General features: G+C 44.7%; 1 protein-coding gene across 1 annotated transcript; it reads right to left on the bottom strand.

Annotated features, from left to right (window-relative positions):
* Positions 1-4,087: 4,087 nt before the first annotated feature.
* Positions 4,088-19,141, bottom strand: SELE (selectin E). Its single transcript, XM_048861783.2, has 20 exons — positions 18,991-19,141; positions 18,114-18,193; positions 15,958-16,344; positions 15,374-15,481; positions 15,053-15,238; positions 14,466-14,651; positions 14,171-14,356; positions 13,248-13,433; positions 12,953-13,138; positions 12,030-12,215; positions 11,735-11,920; positions 10,812-10,997; positions 10,517-10,702; positions 9,594-9,779; positions 9,299-9,484; positions 8,674-8,859; positions 7,575-7,694; positions 6,215-6,236; positions 6,032-6,104; positions 4,088-5,641 (listed from the first exon to the last, which is right to left on the bottom strand). The coding sequence occupies exons 2-19, from the start codon at positions 18,148-18,150 to the stop codon at positions 6,047-6,049; spliced, it is 2,964 nt and encodes a 987-aa protein (XP_048717740.2). The 5' UTR covers positions 18,151-18,193; positions 18,991-19,141; the 3' UTR covers positions 4,088-5,641; positions 6,032-6,046.
* Positions 19,142-19,432: the final 291 nt, after the last annotated feature.

The raw sequence follows: 19,432 nt of genomic DNA, 5'->3' as shown, positions 1-19,432 counted from the left end.
CCTCAAAGGTATTTCGGTGCCTAACTCCCACTGGTTTCAGTTCCAGCCAACTCCCAGTTGCAGGCAATGATGACTAACACCCAGTGTAGAACAAACAACTCCACGGTTCTCAGCCCAGGGGTAAGCTCGCCCACCATGAAACTTAGCTTCCCTTGTCAACTCTTGAGCACTGCAGAGGTGCAATGATGCCAGGGGCTGGTCATTGATCATTGGCACTGGGCAAATTCCCTGTGTAGCCAAGATCCTTTGTCACCTGTCAGTGTCTGAGGCCTGGGCTGCTCGGGGAGAAGTTATCCTGAAAAGCACCTGGACTCCACACCAGTTCTACAATTCCTCTTTCCTTTCCCAGACTCAAGCCTCAGTCCAAGCCCCTGCAGCCCAGCGGAGAGGATATACACAGTGGTGAGCTGGAGCCGGTTTGCACTGGCCCGCTAGGACCGGTTGTTAAATTTAGAAGCCCTTTTAGAACCGGTTGTTCCGCGAGGGACAACCGGTTCTAAAAGGGCTTCTAAATTTAACCAGCCAAGAGTGGCACCTTAGGTGCCAACTCCATGGGTGCTCCAGCCCTGGAGCACCCAAGGGGAAAATTTGGTGGGTGCAGAGCACTCACCAGCAGCTCCCCTCCCCACCCCCGGCCCTAGCTCACCTCCGCTCCGCCTCCTCCCCTGAACGCGCTGCCCACTCCGCTTCTCTGCCCCCCCCCAGGCTTCCCGAGAATCAGTTGTTCACGCGGGAAGCCGGGGCGGGCTGAGACGCAGGCCGCAGCTTCCCGCTCAGGCCCAGGGAGGCGGAGGTGAGCTGGGGCGGGGGGGCGCGAGGAGGGCAGCCCGCGCTGCAGCAGGTAACCCGGGTGGGGGGCGCAGGGGAACCGCTCCTCACCCCAGCTCACCTCCGCCACCCTCGGCCTGAGCGGGAAGCCGCTGCCTGCTTCTCAGCCATCCCAGGCTTCCCGCGCGAACAGCTGATTAGCGGGAAGCCGGGGAGGGGGCGGAGAAACAGAGTGGGGCGGCGCGTTCAGGGGAGGAGGTTGAGGCGGAGCGGAGGAGAGCTGGGGCCGGGCACGGGGCGGGGAGCTGCCGGTGGGTGCTCTGCACCCACCAAATTCTCCCCGTGGGGGCTCCAGCCCCGGAGCACCCAGGGAGTCCGCCTGAGGCACCACTTTTGATGTGATCAGCTGCTCCCCCCCAGCTACGCTCCCCCGCCCCTAGGAGCCAGAGGGACCTGCTGGATGCTTCCTGGGAGCCGCCCCAGGTAGCACCTCCAGGACTCCCCACCTCACCCCCCGGCAGGTCCCTCTGGCTCTTAGGGATGGGGTGGGCACCCACTACAGCGGCCCACGAGACCCTCCTGCCCAGTTCTGGGGCCAGTCAGGGGACAGGGCAGGGGTCCTGGGGGGGGCGTCAAGGAACGCAGGGGGTTTGATGGGGCAGGAGTCCCGGGGGGCGGGGGTGGGCAACGACCCCCTCGTGAGGTGAGGAGGGAACCCGTTAAGATTTTGGCAGCCCGTCACTGGATATACACTAGATGGCCCAAGCTAACCAGGCAGCTCACTTGCAGTAGAGCGCAGGGATGGTCCCAAACGACAGGGCTGCGTGCAGACTTGATCCATGTGGTGCTTGCAGGCCTGGCAGCAGAAGCTGTGCTGCAGTGGTGGGGATTGGAGAACGCTCAGGAAATGAGAGGCCACAGTCAAAGCGGGAGGTGGAGCAAGAGAGTTGCGGGGGGAGGGGGGTACAAGGCTGCCATTATGTCAGACGTTTCTCCACTGACCCTTTTGGGTGCTCACGAGGCAGCCACCCCTAGCTATCCCTCACCCTGACCCCGCGTATCACAACACAAGATCCCTCTCATACAACATCCTGTTTTTAACACCTTTGTATAACAGGGGGCCCTCACCACCCAGCGCCCCCTCATGCCAGGCTGCAGCATTGCAGGGCTTCTTCCACTCCTGCATCCACACTGTCTGCCGCTATGAGTCTGCAGGGGTCTGCAGCATCCAGAGCCCAGCCCTCCGGCCCCATCACCCTTCAGTTCAGACCCTGGCTGGGAGTAATAGAAAAGTCCAAACAGGGGAAAAAACTTGAAGTTTACTGGCCTTTCTATGAGGCCTGTCCCCATCAGGGACTCATCAGTCTTTTATTGCAGAGGCTTGTGTTCCCCTCTGTGGCCAGCCCAAGGACCCTTTATTAGGCAGCTAAGCACAGCTCCTTATAATACCTCACCTTGTCCGTGGGCTGCTGCTCCTACTTGTCCCTGATCATCAGCATCTCTCAAAGGGCTGTGGCCTCCTTTACTCCCATGCTGGAATCCCATTTCCTTGTGCATCGTCTTCCTACTGAGGAGCTTCCTCCAGGATGCTGACAGTCTCCTCACACCAGAGTCCTTTCTCCCATTTTGGTATGGGCCTGGCTTTATAGAGCCACCCTCCACATCTGGGTGTGACACCCTCCCACCCCCAGGTGTGACCTGGTGGGCTAATTGGCCTAACACATCCATTAACCCTTTGTTTGCCAGTGTTAGGCACACACCCCATCACACCTTGAATTAACTGTAGACTGTTATCGTGTCCCTCTTTAGCACCGCTTAGCCAAGCTCTACATTTTAAGCTTTCCTCATAAAACGATCCTTCCCGCCTCCCAATCAGTTTTATTCTGTTCTCTGAATACCTGCCAGTATCCTTCTGGTAATGTGGTGCCCGGAAATCAATGCAGCATACCAGGTGCTGTCCCGGGCCAGCCATAGGCGGAGACACAGTCACACTAGAACCATGGAGGGAAACTATATCCTGAGTACAGCCTTGAGGAGTCAACATGACGTTAAACACACAGTATAAACTAAGTCATGTTTAACCTCATGTCAGTTGTCTGTAGTTACCCCTAGGGTCAACCATGACTAGCTGACACAATGTTAAACATGACACTACATGTCTATACTTAGGGCTAGGTCATGTTCCACACTGTATTCATTACGACAAATCCTCAAGGTCACGTTGTAACGTATGATTTCCCAGTGTAGACAGGCTTTAATTAGAAGACTGGCCATGTCATATAAACACAGCGAAGAACTCTTACTTCCCTGCTAGACAACATGATGCCGTCGTGTATGCAGCCCAAAACTCCATTCAGCATTACTGGCACCATATGTTTCATTTGTTGGCACCATTTCAAATCCATTTCTATGTGCAAGAGCTATGAAAAATAACTCGCCATGGAAATGGATGCTTGCTGGTTCTCATCAAAAAGTAAGCGGTGAACTGTCGAGTTTGTGATGGCAGGACTGTCAGCTTGCATGAGACTGTGTACAAATGAGCCAGAACATCTGTGGATTTTGTGGGAGGCCAGGGAACGCTCTGTGTGTGTGTGTGTGTTTGAGAGAGAAAGAGAGAGCGAGAGAGCAAGATGTTGACCGTGATTATTTATGCAACTCTACATTGACAATAAATGAGCAGTTTTACCCCAGTGATGTGGCTAGACTCCATAACTTGGCATTGTGTTTCCTTATTGCTTAGCACAAGTAGACCTCCTCTAGTGTGATTGCATAGACTGCCAGGACAGCACTCATACTCACCAGCCTTTCCAGCCCCATATTTTCCTTGTACATGGTTAAAAATCCAGCAGAGTGGGATGCTAGACACACATGTGGTGTACGGGTCTATTCTGGATTCTGGTACTCAGCTGATATATACCTATGTCACCTGATTACTTCTCCATCTGTTCTCATCTCCCACCTGCTGCATAGTCAACAGAATGTTTCTCTTTCTTCCAGTGCTCATTGCTGCTGCAGGCACCTCTCTTATGTACCATGTACCCGAGCCGTTCTCTTTGCAATTCAGCACCTTGGATACTTTTCTGGGCTGTTTATACCATAGTGCTTTGGTGGCCATGCAGTGGCTGGCATTGAGCGCCATCTTCTGGCTACTCTCTGACCTCAGACATTTTATGAATATAAAGAATGAAATCAAACAATGTAAGCAAACCAACTTCCTACAGCCCCAAGCCCTTTTACCTGTGACACTCTTTTTTTTAAATGAAGCTTTTTACTGACACAACATCCTCATATCTTATACAAAAAAGACTAATAATACACATTTCCAGAATGTAAGCAGCAATCTCAAACCATTTTATTAATCAGTCACATAGAGCACAGCACATATTAGATTAAAATCAGCCACAATGGGTAATCATAAATACATAACTTAGTCAAAACCATACTGATAATATAAAACCTAAGCAGATTATATTCATTATATATAAAGATCTTCTTAAGCTGCCAGTTTATATTTAAATAATATACTGACATGAAAACCATAAAAGGGTACCTCTGATTGACTGAGCTGTGACAATTTATATCAGGTGAAGCTCTGCCCCCAAATATTCAGTCCCACAGAACTGCTTCTTACAAAAACATCAGCCACTAAAATATGACCTCAGGTCTTTCCATTGGACTATTGTGTATGCAATGTTACCAAATGCAATATTCATGAAGGTGTCAAAAAGAACAGCTTGTAAGTTATAAAGGGCCTTTTCCTGAATCGTTGAAATTAACGGGAGTTTTGCCATCAATGTTAATGAGACCAGGATCAGACCCCAAAGGTCTGTACATTGTTTATTTATATACAAGGTATTTGACTTCTATCTAGTATTATGTTATGTTCTTATGTTCAGACACACATGAATGCACATACAGACCTTTAATCATGTCTGTCCCTAAATGACAGATAAGTTTAAAGGAATAAGTACACAGAAGGTCTGTAGTCATTACCTTTTGAGTTATACAACAGGCTATTTTATCTGAACAGAGTAGATGTCACATACTTTTTGCAGAACATATATGATCCTGAACTCTAGGGCTGATATCCTACAGCAGTTCTATGATTTACAAACAGTACAGAATTATATGCAGAAGAAAGTACACAAGAAACTAAATATATATTTATATAGATTACAATACTTAATCCCATGGGGATGAAATTGTTTCAGGTCTACCTGCTGCATTGACGAACCAGAGTGCCTGGCATAATTACTAACTCTGATAGTGCTCCCATTAGCAGTGGTTTAAAGTTACAATATAAAAACTCGCTAGGAATTGCAGCAAAACACCCTGACCTTAGTGTTACAGACAGATTTATTAACTGTGACATATTGTTACAGTACATTTACTTCAACAATTACCAGTGAACCAAATCAATGGTTTGTAAGGCAATTCCATAAATATTTCCCATTCTAACTATTTTGCTTTAAAAAATGTAACCTATGTGTTTCCATGGGAGAGAACTCCAACTGTGTATATTGCAAAGTGTTCACTCCACCCTGGTACCTACAGACTGACCCCAGAGGAGTCCAGCCTCTCCCACAGACAGCAGCTTATTTTGTCCCCATCCAGAGAATGAACAGAGATCTCCCAATCACTGTAGCTGTACACTGACTGGACCCATGTAGTCTCTTGGTAAACGGCTAGGGTTTTACCCACAGCTTGCTTGTCTTCAGTGGCAGAACCAGATGACTGAGCCTGGTATCTAGTAGCAAGATCCGAGGCTAATCATCTTGTCAGCAAGATGTATCAACACCTGGCCACTTGTTGAGGACTGCATAGCTCCATTTCCTGAGAGGCTCTGAGGCATCAGTGAAGATAGCTTCAATTCCTGCAGAGATAACAGATTTCCTTTTTAAAACAGGAAGATACAGGCACAGATTTGTATTCCCTTATTCCAAAGCTGTTTTGCATCTGGCGAATAGCCACAATGTAAAGGAGTTTCTACTATTTCCTAAGGCTGGGCACAGACCCTAACACAATAATCCTTTAGTCATAGGAATGGCCATCGCTGAATTGATTAATCTGTCAATCTCTCGGTACTTTTATGGCCTCATCACCACAGCATGTATGCTAAGTGTCCCATGGTAAGTAAGGGGTTAATCTTATTGCTGGAAATACACAGCAGTTAAAGGTCATTCTAAAGATCAATGCGTTCTATGTTTGTTTGTGTTTTAAAAAGGAAACTAAATTATGAGTGTAAACATCTCACGTATCTTACCGGAGTCACTTGGCGTTAGATTAGATGACCAGTGCTTTGGAAGGATTGTTCTGAATTGAGACTCTGGCAGCTGCTGTAAGATATAGAGGAGAGGGATTTATATACAACTGTTCTGTACATCAGTGTGATGTTAGCAAAGAATGATTGCAATGCTTCTCATGTGGTTTTTTAAATACAACGTACCTGGCAGGAGTAAATTTCTTTGCTGCAAGAGAAAAAAATAATATCATTAGCATTCTGGAGATGACCATCCCCATCTTGCATGCTATTTATTCCATTGTTTTGTTGGAGAATTACCCCACTGATTTAACAACAGAAATATGTTATAGACTGAGCCGAGCTACCACCACCCCTTCTCCATAACCCTTCTGACTTGTAATGGCCTTAGGCCTGGAAGCTGTTCCCCAAACTGCTATAGCCCGTGAGCAGAGCAACTTGTTACACCTAGGCCTCTAGGACCAGCCCCTCTGCTCACGGGCTATGAGAAATCTCCCTGTGAGAATTTCTCCCTGTGAGAAATCAGTACTTACTAGTAGAACTGAACAGGTATCTCAATGAACGCTCCACATATATTTGCCTAACTAACACAGTGTATTAATCTCTTAGGGTGCCTTAGTATCTCTCTTGTGTTCATGTTCCATTCATAGTCTAACAAACTCGTTGATTGTCAGGAAAATTAACAGAAATAATGAGTCTTAAGTGAATATTAGGGAATATTCCTGGGAAGCAAATTCTCATCTTGTAAATGTAAGTCGTTTAATTGGAAACCTCATTTTATTTCAGGAAAATGAAAGATACCATGTGACTGATTTGTACAATGAAAACTAATTAGCATTGCTCATGTTTTGAATATCAAATGCTTGTAACAAACTGTTTGTGAGCAAACTGCGGAGCAGGAAAGTATTCAGCAAATAATTTTTAAAGTACAGATCAATCAAAAATGGCATAAACTGCTTTTGCACTACTTGTGAGAAGAAAGAGAGTCTCCATTTGACAAATAAATGATTCGCTCTGAATTATCTGTTTAGCTCTGCAGTCATTATTGTTTCTATAGATATCTGTTTCTATAACAGTCATTATTCATATCTCTAGAAACAAGGTGGTCCAATAAAAGACATTATTTCACCCACCTTGTCTCTCTAATATATTGGGACCAGCACGGCTACAACAACACTGCAAATGCCCTATCTGGCATACTGAGCAATAGCGGTTGGAGGCACCAGTGTTATTTCTGGTTGATGTCCTCCTGGCTGATCCCTGGTCAGTTCTCCTGCCAATAACTTCTAATGATTAAAACTGGTTGAAAAACATATTTTATTTTCTGCAACAGTGTTCAAGGAACATGAAAATTCTTCATTTTTGTTGAATTTGGGGAGATTTTTGTCAAAAACCTGAAAATGGAATATTTCGAGGGAAATTTGAAAAATTTCAACAAAAATGGGGATTTTCTCACTGAAGTTTCCACTTTTTTTCTTTCTGAAAAATTTCCAACCAGTTCTACAGAGGGTGCAAATAAAGAGATGAACCTGGGACAGTATCTCACCTTTCCTTCGAAGGCGCTTTACAAGCCAAATGAGGAATGATGCTGTCGACAAGAGCGAGGCTCCGGTGGCTGCTATTCCAACAGAGACGTAACTGAGCAGTTCTTCAGGCACTTGGGGAGCTAGGAGGGCAAAGAAGATCCTATGAGATCAGGAGGAATGCACAGTCTCTGAAGTGCTTTCTGCTTGTTCTATTTCCATTCAGTCCTATTGCAAGCAGGAGGACAGCTGCTTATTTCCTTTGGTTTCTCACACTGAGTGGTGGCACCTGCTTGTATGCAGGACTGGGCAGGGAAAGCCTCTGCATATGCCAAATAATGCCAGAAAGCTTTATGCTGAAAATAGTCCCATCTAACTGGTAGCAGGTTAGTGAGGATGGAATTCTGCAGGGTCCCTCGTTACTTTGAAAGGATATTTTGGGTCAGATTTTGATATCTTTACTCCCACTGAGTAATGTCTGACTCCTTGAGCAGTCCCACTGAAATCAATGAATTTACTCAAGGAGTAACGTATGACACAATGTGAGGAAAGGTATCTTAGGGACGATAGGTGGGATTTTTGAAAATGCTCAGTGTGGCCCATTGTTGCTCCTATTGCAATCAGTGATACAACTCCCATTGACTTGAATAAGAGCAGAGTAAAGCCAAGGTGGAACATTTTTTTTAAATCCCACTCATAATTTACAACCACTTATAGAAGTGAGCTATTTGGTTCTAGCCTGAAAATATGTCAGTTATGAGGTATTTAGAGCTGGCAAAAAAAATTCTGTCTAAATTCTTTTTTTTTTTTAATTGGGTTTTTGTCTCAATGAAAAGTTTCACAGAAATTGTCTGCTTTCCTTGAAAATTTTCAGTTTTTCAATGGAAAGCCAAAAACTCAGAAACATTTTCAGCTGAAAACCAAAAAATGTCAATTTCTGAGTTTTTGGGGTTTTTAACAAAAAGTCAAATATTTTCAGTGGGAAAAAATATATCTGACCAGAGCTAGAAATGACAAAAGTCTCTCTTGTTGCATCCCATCCTTCCCTACATCCTTGTCTAATAACAAGGCCAGGCCTCTTCAGCATCGCTAGTCACAAGTAAAAACACACATACAAAATACCTTCGCACGTTGGCTGACTTGCAGTCCAGTTCCCTGCAGCGTTGCACTGAAGTACTTTAGAGCCGTTAAGCAACCATCCCCCTGTACAGTTAAACTCGCAAACTGTGCTGTATGCAAAATCCCCAAAAGGGTGTGAACAATTCATGGAGCCCTTCTCAGAGGGTATCAGGGTTTCACACTGTGCAACTGAAATACAAAAACACATACAAACAGTTAACGAAGACTCTAAGAAATGTCCAAAACTGGGTCCCACTATTGGTGCTAGTAAATGTGCACCATATTTCACCATCTGCATTTTGTTTCTGGGATAAATGTCCTTGCAGTGAGTTTTTCCTAAAATATATTAGACTTCAGCAAAGTAAAGGGCTGGTACTACTACTGTATCAAGCTAACTGTTTTTTTCAAATGTTCTGCACTTTAAGACTTCAATAGCAATCACTTTAGATCAGATCCTCAGCTCATGCAAACTGGTGTAGCTCCGTTGATTTCAATGGAGCTAGGTCAGTCTGCACCAGCTCATGAGTTGGCCTTACTCTTCAATACACGGGGTTTGAGGTGTCATGCTTGTAACAGATACCTAGGCTCCTGAGCCTGACTTGATTATTTCAAAAGGACAAAGACCTACCTTCACACTTTGGGAAGGGCTCTGACCATTCTCCCTGAGCTGTGCACTGAATCGTGGGCGATCCACTTAATCTGTAGCCCTCCTCACAACGGAACTCACAGGCCGAGTTGTGGGTGAATTCTGGATGACTGCCGGTACATTCCACAAAGCCATTTTCAGGTCCATTCACTGTTTCACAGGTCACAGCTGAGATACACAGAGAGCACATCAGCGGTTAGTTTGGATGCCATAGGAGCACTCTACACAAGCAGTGAGAGCCCTGTGTACTGGGAAGGGCAATCATAAAGAAAGGTACCTTCGCATTCCGGCTGCTGTCCATCCCACTCTCCAGAAACACCGCACTGCAGCCTGTCTGATCCCTTCAACACAAACCCTTCTTCACAGGCAAACTCACAGGTTGAATTCCACAGAAAGTTCCCAGAAGCGGGAGAGCACGTCAGGGAGCCATGAGCTGGAGCCTTTAAGCCATCACACTGCACAACTGCAAATCACATGGAATAGCATGGAGCTTAGTTTGGAGCAAAGTAAGAGAAAAACTTTTCTTCTGCAGGGTAACAGAATATACATTGATGGGAGCTGGGCGTTAGAGAGCAAAGCTATCTCCCTGCAGTCTAAGAAAGTGACTAGGAGCGCTGGGATCCGTGAGTCTCAGGGGACTGGACATGGGATTTCGGGATGTCTCAGTATTTCCCAGCATGTAACTAAAATACAAATATATTCTTGTAAGACGTATAAAAAAGCTCTAGGAAAGGTTCTAAATTATGCTCCATTACTGGTACTGACAGATGTGCATCAGATCCCTCTCCAAATCAGTCTGCATTTCAGATCTGAGGCAAATGATCTTTCAGAGATCTTTCTCTGAAGCACTTTAGAGTTCAGGCCTTTCTGAAAAAAGGTGCTGCGTGAATTTCAAGAGCTGATATTATCACTGTATCTAGCTGATTGGATTTGCAGAGCTTCTGCACTCGAAGCACTTGATAGGAATTGATTAATCTTAAATGCACAACATTTGCGGTATACAATCATGCTTCTTGGGGGTCTGCTGCTCACAAGCATTACTTCCCCTGTCTGCGCCTCATTTTCCACATCTCTAAAATGGGGACAATGACACTGACTTCTTTTGGAAAGTGCTTTGAGATCCACTGACGAGAAGTGCTGTTTAAGAGCTAGGTATTGTGTTATTCTTAATGGATTATTTCAAAAAGGACAGAGACCTACCTTCACACTTTGGGAAGGGCTCTGACCATTCTCCCTGAGCTGTGCACTGAATCGTGGGCGATCCACTTAATCTGTAGCCCTCCTCACAACGGAACTCACAGGCCGAGTTGTGGGTGAATTCTGGATGACTGCCGGTACATTCCACAAAGCCATTTTCAGGTCCATTCACTGTTTCACAGGTCACAGCTGAGATACACAGAGAGCACATCAGCGGTTAGTTTGGATGCCATAGGAGCACTCTACACAAGCAGTGAGAGCCCTGTGTACTGGGAAGGGCAATCATAAAGAAAGGTACCTTCGCATTCCGGCTGCTGTCCATCCCACTCTCCAGAAACACCGCACTGCAGCCTGTCTGATCCCTTCAACACAAACCCTTCTTCACAGGCAAACTCACAGGTTGAATTCCACAGAAAGTTCCCAGAAGCGGGAGAGCACGTCAGGGAGCCATGAGCTGGAGCCTTTAAGCCATCACACTGCACAACTGCAAATCACATGGAATAGCATGGAGCTTAGTTTGGAGCAAAGTAAGAGAAAAACTTTTCTTCTGCAGGGTAACAGAATATACATTGATGGGAGCTGGGCGTTAGAGAGCAAAGCTATCTCCCTGCAGTCTAAGAAAGTGACTAGGAGCGCTGGGATCCGTGAGTCTCAGGGGACTGGACATGGGATTTCGGGATGTCTCAGTATTTCCCAGCATGTAACTAAAATACAAATATATTCTTGTAAGACGTATAAAAAAGCTCTAGGAAAGGTTCTAAATTATGCTCCATTACTGGTACTGACAGATGTGCATCAGATCCCTCTCCAAATCAGTCTGCATTTCAGATCTGAGGCAAATGATCTTTCAGAGATCTTTCTCTGAAGCACTTTAGAGTTCAGGCCTTTCTGAAAAAAGGTGCTGCGTGAATTTCAAGAGCTGATATTATCACTGTATCTAGCTGATTGGATTTGCAGAGCTTCTGCACTCGAAGCACTTGATAGGAATTGATTAATCTTAAATGCACAACATTTGCGGTATACAATCATGCTTCTTGGGGGTCTGCTGCTCACAAGCATTACTTCCCCTGTCTGCGCCTCATTTTCCACATCTCTAAAATGGGGACAATGACACTGACTTCTTTTGGAAAGTGCTTTGAGATCCACTGACGAGAAGTGCTGTTTAAGAGCTAGGTATTGTGTTATTCTTAATGGATTATTTCAAAAAGGACAGAGACCTACCTTCACACTTTGGGAAGGGCTCTGACCATTCTCCCTGAGCTGTGCACTGAATCGTGGGCGATCCACTTAATCTGTAGCCCTCCTCACAACGGAACTCACAGGCCGAGTTGTGGGTGAATTCTGGATGACTGCCGGTACATTCCACAAAGCCATTTTCAGGTCCATTCACTGTTTCACAGGTCACAGCTGAGATACACAGAGAGCACATCAGCGGTTAGTTTGGATGCCATAGGAGCACTCTACACAAGCAGTGAGAGCCCTGTGTACTGGGAAGGGCAATCATAAAGAAAGGTACCTTCGCATTCCGGCTGCTGTCCATCCCACTCTCCAGAAACACCGCACTGCAGCCTGTCTGATCCCTTCAACACAAACCCTTCTTCACAGGCAAACTCACAGGTTGAATTCCACAGAAAGTTCCCAGAAGCGGGAGAGCACGTCAGGGAGCCATGAGCTGGAGCCTTTAAGCCATCACACTGCACAACTGCAAATCACATGGAATAGCATGGAGCTTAGTTTGGAGCAAAGTAAGAGAAAAACTTTTCTTCTGCAGGGTAACAGAATATACATTGATGGGAGCTGGGCGTTAGAGAGCAAAGCTATCTCCCTGCAGTCTAAGAAAGTGACTAGGAGCGCTGGGATCCGTGAGTCTCAGGGGACTGGACATGGGATTTCGGGATGTCTCAGTATTTCCCAGCATGTAACTAAAATACAAATATATTCTTGTAAGACGTATAAAAAAGCTCTAGGAAAGGTTCTAAATTATGCTCCATTACTGGTACTGACAGATGTGCATCAGATCCCTCTCCAAATCAGTCTGCATTTCAGATCTGAGGCAAATGATCTTTCAGAGATCTTTCTCTGAAGCACTTTAGAGTTCAGGCCTTTCTGAAAAAAGGTGCTGCGTGAATTTCAAGAGCTGATATTATCACTGTATCTAGCTGATTGGATTTGCAGAGCTTCTGCACTCGAAGCACTTGATAGGAATTGATTAATCTTAAATGCACAACATTTGCGGTATACAATCATGCTTCTTGGGGGTCTGCTGCTCACAAGCATTACTTCCCCTGTCTGCGCCTCATTTTCCACATCTCTAAAATGGGGACAATGACACTGACTTCTTTTGGAAAGTGCTTTGAGATCCACTGACGAGAAGTGCTGTTTAAGAGCTAGGTATTGTGTTATTCTTAATGGATTATTTCAAAAAGGACAGAGACCTACCTTCACACTTTGGGAAGGGCTCTGACCATTCTCCCTGAGCTGTGCACTGAATCGTGGGCGATCCACTTAATCTGTAGCCCTCCTCACAACGGAACTCACAGGCCGAGTTGTGGGTGAATTCTGGATGACTGCCGGTACATTCCACAAAGCCATTTTCAGGTCCATTCACTGTTTCACAGGTCACAGCTGAGATACACAGAGAGCACATCAGCGGTTAGTTTGGATGCCATAGGAGCACTCTACACAAGCAGTGAGAGCCCTGTGTACTGGGAAGGGCAATCATAAAGAAAGGTACCTTCGCATTCCGGCTGCTGTCCATCCCACTCTCCAGAAACACCGCACTGCAGCCTGTCTGATCCCTTCAACACAAACCCTTCTTCACAGGCAAACTCACAGGTTGAATTCCACAGAAAGTTCCCAGAAGCGGGAGAGCACGTCAGGGAGCCATGAGCTGGAGCCTTTAAGCCATCACACTGCACAACTGCAAATCACATGGAATAGCATGGAGCTTAGTTTGGAGCAAAGTAAGAGAAAAACTTTTCTTCTGCAGGGTAACAGAATATACATTGATGGGAGCTGGGCGTTAGAGAGCAAAGCTATCTCCCTGCAGTCTAAGAAAGTGACTAGGAGCACTGGGATCCGTGAGTCTCAGGGGACTGGACATGGGATTTCGGGATGTCTCAGTATTTCCCAGCATGTAACTAAAATACAAATATATTCTTGTAAGACGTATAAAAAAGCTCTAGGAAAGGTTCTAAATTATGCTCCATTACTGGTACTGACAGATGTGCATCAGATCCCTCTCCAAATCAGTCTGCATTTCAGATCTGAGGCAAATGATCTTTCAGAGATCTTTCTCTGAAGCACTTTAGAGTTCAGGCCTTTCTGAAAAAAGGTGCTGCGTGAATTTCAAGAGCTGATATTATCACTGTATCTAGCTGATTGGATTTGCAGAGCTTCTGCACTCGAAGCACTTGATAGGAATTGATTAATCTTAAATGCACAACATTTGCGGTATACAATCATGCTTCTTGGGGGTCTGCTGCTCACAAGCATTACTTCCCCTGTCTGCGCCTCATTTTCCACATCTCTAAAATGGGGACAATGACACTGACTTCTTTTGGAAAGTGCTTTGAGATCCACTGACGAGAAGTGCTGTTTAAGAGCTAGGTATTGTGTTATTCTTAATGGATTATTTCAAAAAGGACAGAGACCTACCTTCACACTTTGGGAAGGGCTCTGACCATTCTCCCTGAGCTGTGCACTGAATCGTGGGCGATCCACTTAATCTGTAGCCCTCCTCACAACGGAACTCACAGGCCGAGTTGTGGGTGAATTCTGGATGACCGCCGGTACATTCCACAAAGCCATTTTCAGGTCCATTCACTGTTTCACAGGTCACAGCTGAGACACACAGAGAGAACATCAGCGGTTAGTTTGGATGCCACAGGAGCACTCTACACAAGCAGTGAGAGCCCTGTGTACTGGGAAGGGCAATCATAAAGAAAGGTACCTTCGCATTCCGGCTGCTGTCCATCCCACTCTCCAGAAGCACCGCACTGCAGCCTGTCTGATCCCTTCAACACAAACCCTTCTTCACAGGCAAACTCACAGGTTGAATTCCACAGAAAGTTCGCAGAGGCGGGAGAGCACGTCTGGGAGCCATGAGCTGGAGCCTTTAAGCCATCACACTGCACAACTGCAAATCACATGGAATAGCATGGAGCTTAGTTTGGAGCAAAGTAAGAGAAAAACTTTTCTTTTGCATGGTAACAGAATATACATTGACAGGAGCTGGGCTTTAGGGAGCGAAGCTATCTCCCTACAGGTTAAGAAAGTGACATGGGGCAGAGCAGTATAGAGCTATCTAGGGCAGGGTTAAGGCAATGCCCCTTCCTGAACTGTACTTCTTCTGGGACAAAGGGAGGCCTGTAGGCTCCAGATCTGTCAATTTGGAACCAAATTCACTTTAAGAATTTAATTTTAAAATAGTGGGCCAGAGCCTCCATTGCTATAAAGGGGCAAAGCTTCACTGAAGTCAACAGAGCCATAAGGATTTATGCCAGTTGAGATCTGGCCTACAGTTCCTTGAGAATTTACCTGTACATGCTGGAGTGGGTGAAGACCAGTTCCCGGAAGAGGTACACCACACTGGTTCAAACCCAGTTGATTCATAGCCTTCTGCACACTGAACCTCGCAGGATGACTTGTAGCTGTAGTTCTGTAGTGGATGGCTGCACTCCAGGGTCCCTTGATCGGGTTCTTTTAATTGGTCGCAAGTCACAACTACAAAGGGGTCACAAGGAGGCCTTCAGTCAGTGCCACTTTCTCAACAGCAAATGAAATAAACTAGCTAGACGAACTGAAAACTAGCTGACGTGCACATCTCCCTGTTTGGAAGGCAGTAAGAATTAATCTTACCATACTGGCATTCAGGCCCATAGAATCCAGCATCACAGAGGCAGGTATGATTGTTAATGGTCTCCAGGCATTCACCATGTCCGCTGCAGGAAGACTGGTCACAGGAAGCTAGCAGGAAATTCAGCATGGTTATAAAACAAATCTATCCCCCTTTATTAGTTAATCTGTTAATCTGCAGCGCTTTACTTATCCAGGAGAAAACACACTCTGGATAATAAATACTTTGCAAAGTAAACAGAGGGTGAAGGTTATGCCATTTGAAATGACATTGGTTTTGCATCACAGCATTTCAGAAGCCAAGACAGTTGAACCTAGTCACTCACAAAAGTATTGCTGTGGCTGGAAACAGACTCAACTTATATCAAAAGTTAAATCACAAAAAGAACAATAGACTTTTACATGATATAATAAAGGCTCTAAGTTCTGCATTATTAGCTTGAAGCAAGCGAGTAGCCCTCAGTGGACTACTCACATGCTTAAAGTTAAACATAGTAACAATGTTTAATTCACATATATAGGGTAGTTAATAAACGTCCATTTTCTTATTATCATATAGACTCTTTGGGATTGATTGAATTCTGTACCTGCGTAGCACAAGGCAACCTTCTCTTTGCTGCATCTTTCATCATTCCATTTGCCTGCATCCTTCGCTCTTTTGATGTAGATTTCAACACAGTCCTCGTCATTCTTTCTGTTGTTTGGTTCATCCTTAGCCCAGTTTTTAGCCTCTTCTGTCAACCGTTTTCTTGTTCCAACCCAGGTCCACTCATTGTCAATCTTCCTGATTCCAATCCAGTAATAACTTGGATTGAAGGGTAAAAATGCATTCAGATGGACAATTTCCTCCTTATTCTGAATGGCAACCATATTTGTATAGTGTTTCCTACACCATTCCTCCGCAAGCTTATAGGTCATATTTTTTTCTGAATAGTGGTATGTCCAGCAATTGCCCTCCTCAAGCACCATAAGTCCTAGAAAGAGAAGATGCAGAGAAGTTGGTACCCTTTTACCTGCGCTTCCTCTTCTGTTATTAAAGGCCATTTTTATCTCTTTATATTATTCTGCTTTACGAAGAGCACTTCCAGGAAGAATTAGAATCTATCTCTTTGAGAGAACTGATCAGAAAAAGAACTTCAGCAGCTGGAACTGCAATATATAGCACAGAGATATTTAAAAGTACAGAAAAATCCCAGAATGTTACAGAGAGAGAGAGAGACAGAGACAGAGACAGAGAGAGAGGAATGAAAACCGCAGAGAAATTTAGCCCAAACATTCAAGGTGTCAGTGTCAAAATGCTCTTCCAAGAGCTAACAGAAATAAGGCTTTTGAATTAGGGATCCCACCTACATGCTATGTTTTGGATATAACTTCTACAGCAACCTAGACCCTATTGCTTTTTTCTAAAGAAGAATATATCTAGATCTCAGTGGATATTGCATATGTGCAGGTATTTGAGCCTGTGTAGGTAGTGGCTGCATTTTCTTTATACAACGTTACAATAGTCTCCCAAACAGACATGTCAATATCAAATGTAGGGTCTCCAGCTTGTCAAGGATGTGTCCAGTCATTGCCCACACTGGGTGGGTATGCTGCAAAGCTCCACGTAGGGGCCCCTTTTGGCTTTGGCAGTTGAGAGAATCATAGAATCATAGAATATAAGGGTTGGAAGGGACCCCAGAAGGTCATCTAGTCCAACCCCCTGCTCAAAGCAGGACCAATTTCCAGTTAAATCATCCCAGCCAGGGCTTTGTCAAGCCTGACCTTAAAAACCTCTAAGGAAGGAGATTCTACCACCTCCCTAGGTAACGCATTCCAGTGTTTCACCACCCTCATAGTGAAAAAGTTTTTCCTAATATCCAATCTAAACCTCCCCCACTGTAACTTGAGACCATTACTCCTCGTTCTGTCATCTGATACCATTGAGAACAGTCTAGAGCCATCCTCTTTGGAACCCCCTTTCAGGTAGTTGAAAACAGCTATCAAATCCCCCCTCATTCTTCTCTTCTGCAGGCTAAACAATCCCAGCTCCCTCAGCCTCTCCTCATAACTCATATGTTCCAGACCCCTAATCATTTTTGTTGCCCTTCGCTGGACTCTCTCCAATTTATCCACATCCTTCTTGAAGTGTGGGGCCCAAAACTGGACACAGTACTCCAGATGAGGCCTCACCAATGTCGAATAGAGGGGAACGATCACGTCCCTCGATCTGCTCGCTATGCCCCTACTTATACATCCCAAAATGCCATTGGCCTTCTTGGCAACAAGGGCACACTGCTGACTCATATCCAGCTTCTCGTCCACTGTCACCCCTAGGTCCTTTTCCGCAGAACTGCTGCCTAGCCATTCGGTCCCTAGTCTGTAGCTGTGCATTGGGTTCTTCCGTCCTAAGTGCAGGACCCTGCACTTATCCTTATTGAACCTCATCAGATTTCTTTTGGCCCAATCCTCCAATTTGTCTAGGTCCTTCTGTATCCTATCCCTCCCCTCCAGCGTATCTACCACTCCTCCCAGTTTAGTATCATCCGCAAATTTGCTGAGAGTGCAATCCACACCATCCTCCAGATCATTTATGAAGCAGCATGCCATCCCATCTAATGCTTTCTGTGCAAATCTGCCCTAAAGCCCTAAAGCTTAACCCAGCTACTGCACCCCCATTTACTTCAGAAGGAATCTGCGAGAAAACAGCAGTGCTGTTACTTCCAGTCTAACTTGTTTTCCACTCAGATACACACTCACTTACCGTAAGTGAGAACAGAGAGGAACCACAGGCCAACCATGTTTCTGGGGAACTTCTCTTCACTTTGCTCTTTGAAGAGATGGCTGCAAAAAACAAACATGCAGAATAATGGCACATGGTTTAAGCACTGATATTAACTTATTGCAATACAATAATGCAATACAATGTTATTGTCTATAGCATCTTTCCTATATGTTATTTCACAAATCACTTTACGGGGTTAAACAGCAAGACTCTCCACTGGGCTAGTGTATTGTCTAAAGCAGATCTTAATGGAGGGGCAGACTGGAAATTAAAGTAACTTGTACAGGACATTTGTGTAGTGTTACTTCAGATCTGACTGAATCTGACAGATCTTAGCTGAGATCACTGACAATGGTCTCAGCTAAGATATTAATACCTTTGGAAGGATTCAATTTTATCAGTAAAAGTTGATAAACATTGATTTCAAGTAAGAAAAATGCTGCTTGATAACTTATTAGAGTTTGATTTAAGGATATTTATTTTGCATATTGTGACACAAGATATTGATAATTTGTATTTGAACTGTTATAAAGCTTTAACTTTTTGAATCTCAATGTCCACTGTCATGAAATAATTATTGCCTGACTCACACAGACACACACACACCCCATAATTTCTGATGCCCCATAATTTCCCACAACTGTGAACATTTAAATTAATAAAAATTGGGGGGAAAAATGCTTAAAAGCCATAATTTTGCACAACTGTGAAAATTTAAATCAATAAAAAAATCTTTAAAATGCTTAAAAATAAACTAAACTTTTTATTCATCAAAATTATACAAAAATAAAAACTGAATTCTGCCAAGCATGTATATGAAATACAACAAACCTACTTGAAAGGCTATTATACTTACAGATTGTGGCTGTGATGCCTGGTGCTATGTAGCAGCCTGGTAAAGATGTGTCTTCAGCGGCTGTTTTCCTTTGCTAAGTCACTGCAGAGGTTCTTATGCTAAGACTCAGTGGAGAGCTGTCAGTCAGTGTGTACCCGCTGTCTTCAGCTTGAAGCCTTTTTATTCCATCAGCTCCTACTTCCTAGAAATTCCAGTGACGTGGCTCAGAGGATATTTCCTAATAAGAAAGTGAAAAATTCCCCAGGAAAAGGTATATCCCTGATGCCAAAACTCACAAATACACAGTCATATGCTTTCCTCTCCCAGACACACACCAACACCATGATGAGGGTTTACTGTATCCCGGCTCATAGATTTTAATTCAGATTAACGCACAATTCCAGGATATCAAGAGAAAATAAATATTCAGACTCAACTAGTCTTAGTCTTAGATCCAACAGAG

This window comes from Caretta caretta, chromosome 8, assembly GCF_965140235.1.
Source record: "Caretta caretta isolate rCarCar2 chromosome 8, rCarCar1.hap1, whole genome shotgun sequence".
In the NCBI taxonomy this organism is placed as follows: Eukaryota; Metazoa; Chordata; order Testudines; family Cheloniidae; genus Caretta; species Caretta caretta.
The sequence above is the reverse complement of the archived record's forward strand: the minus strand, read 5'-3'. Positions and strand labels throughout refer to the sequence as shown.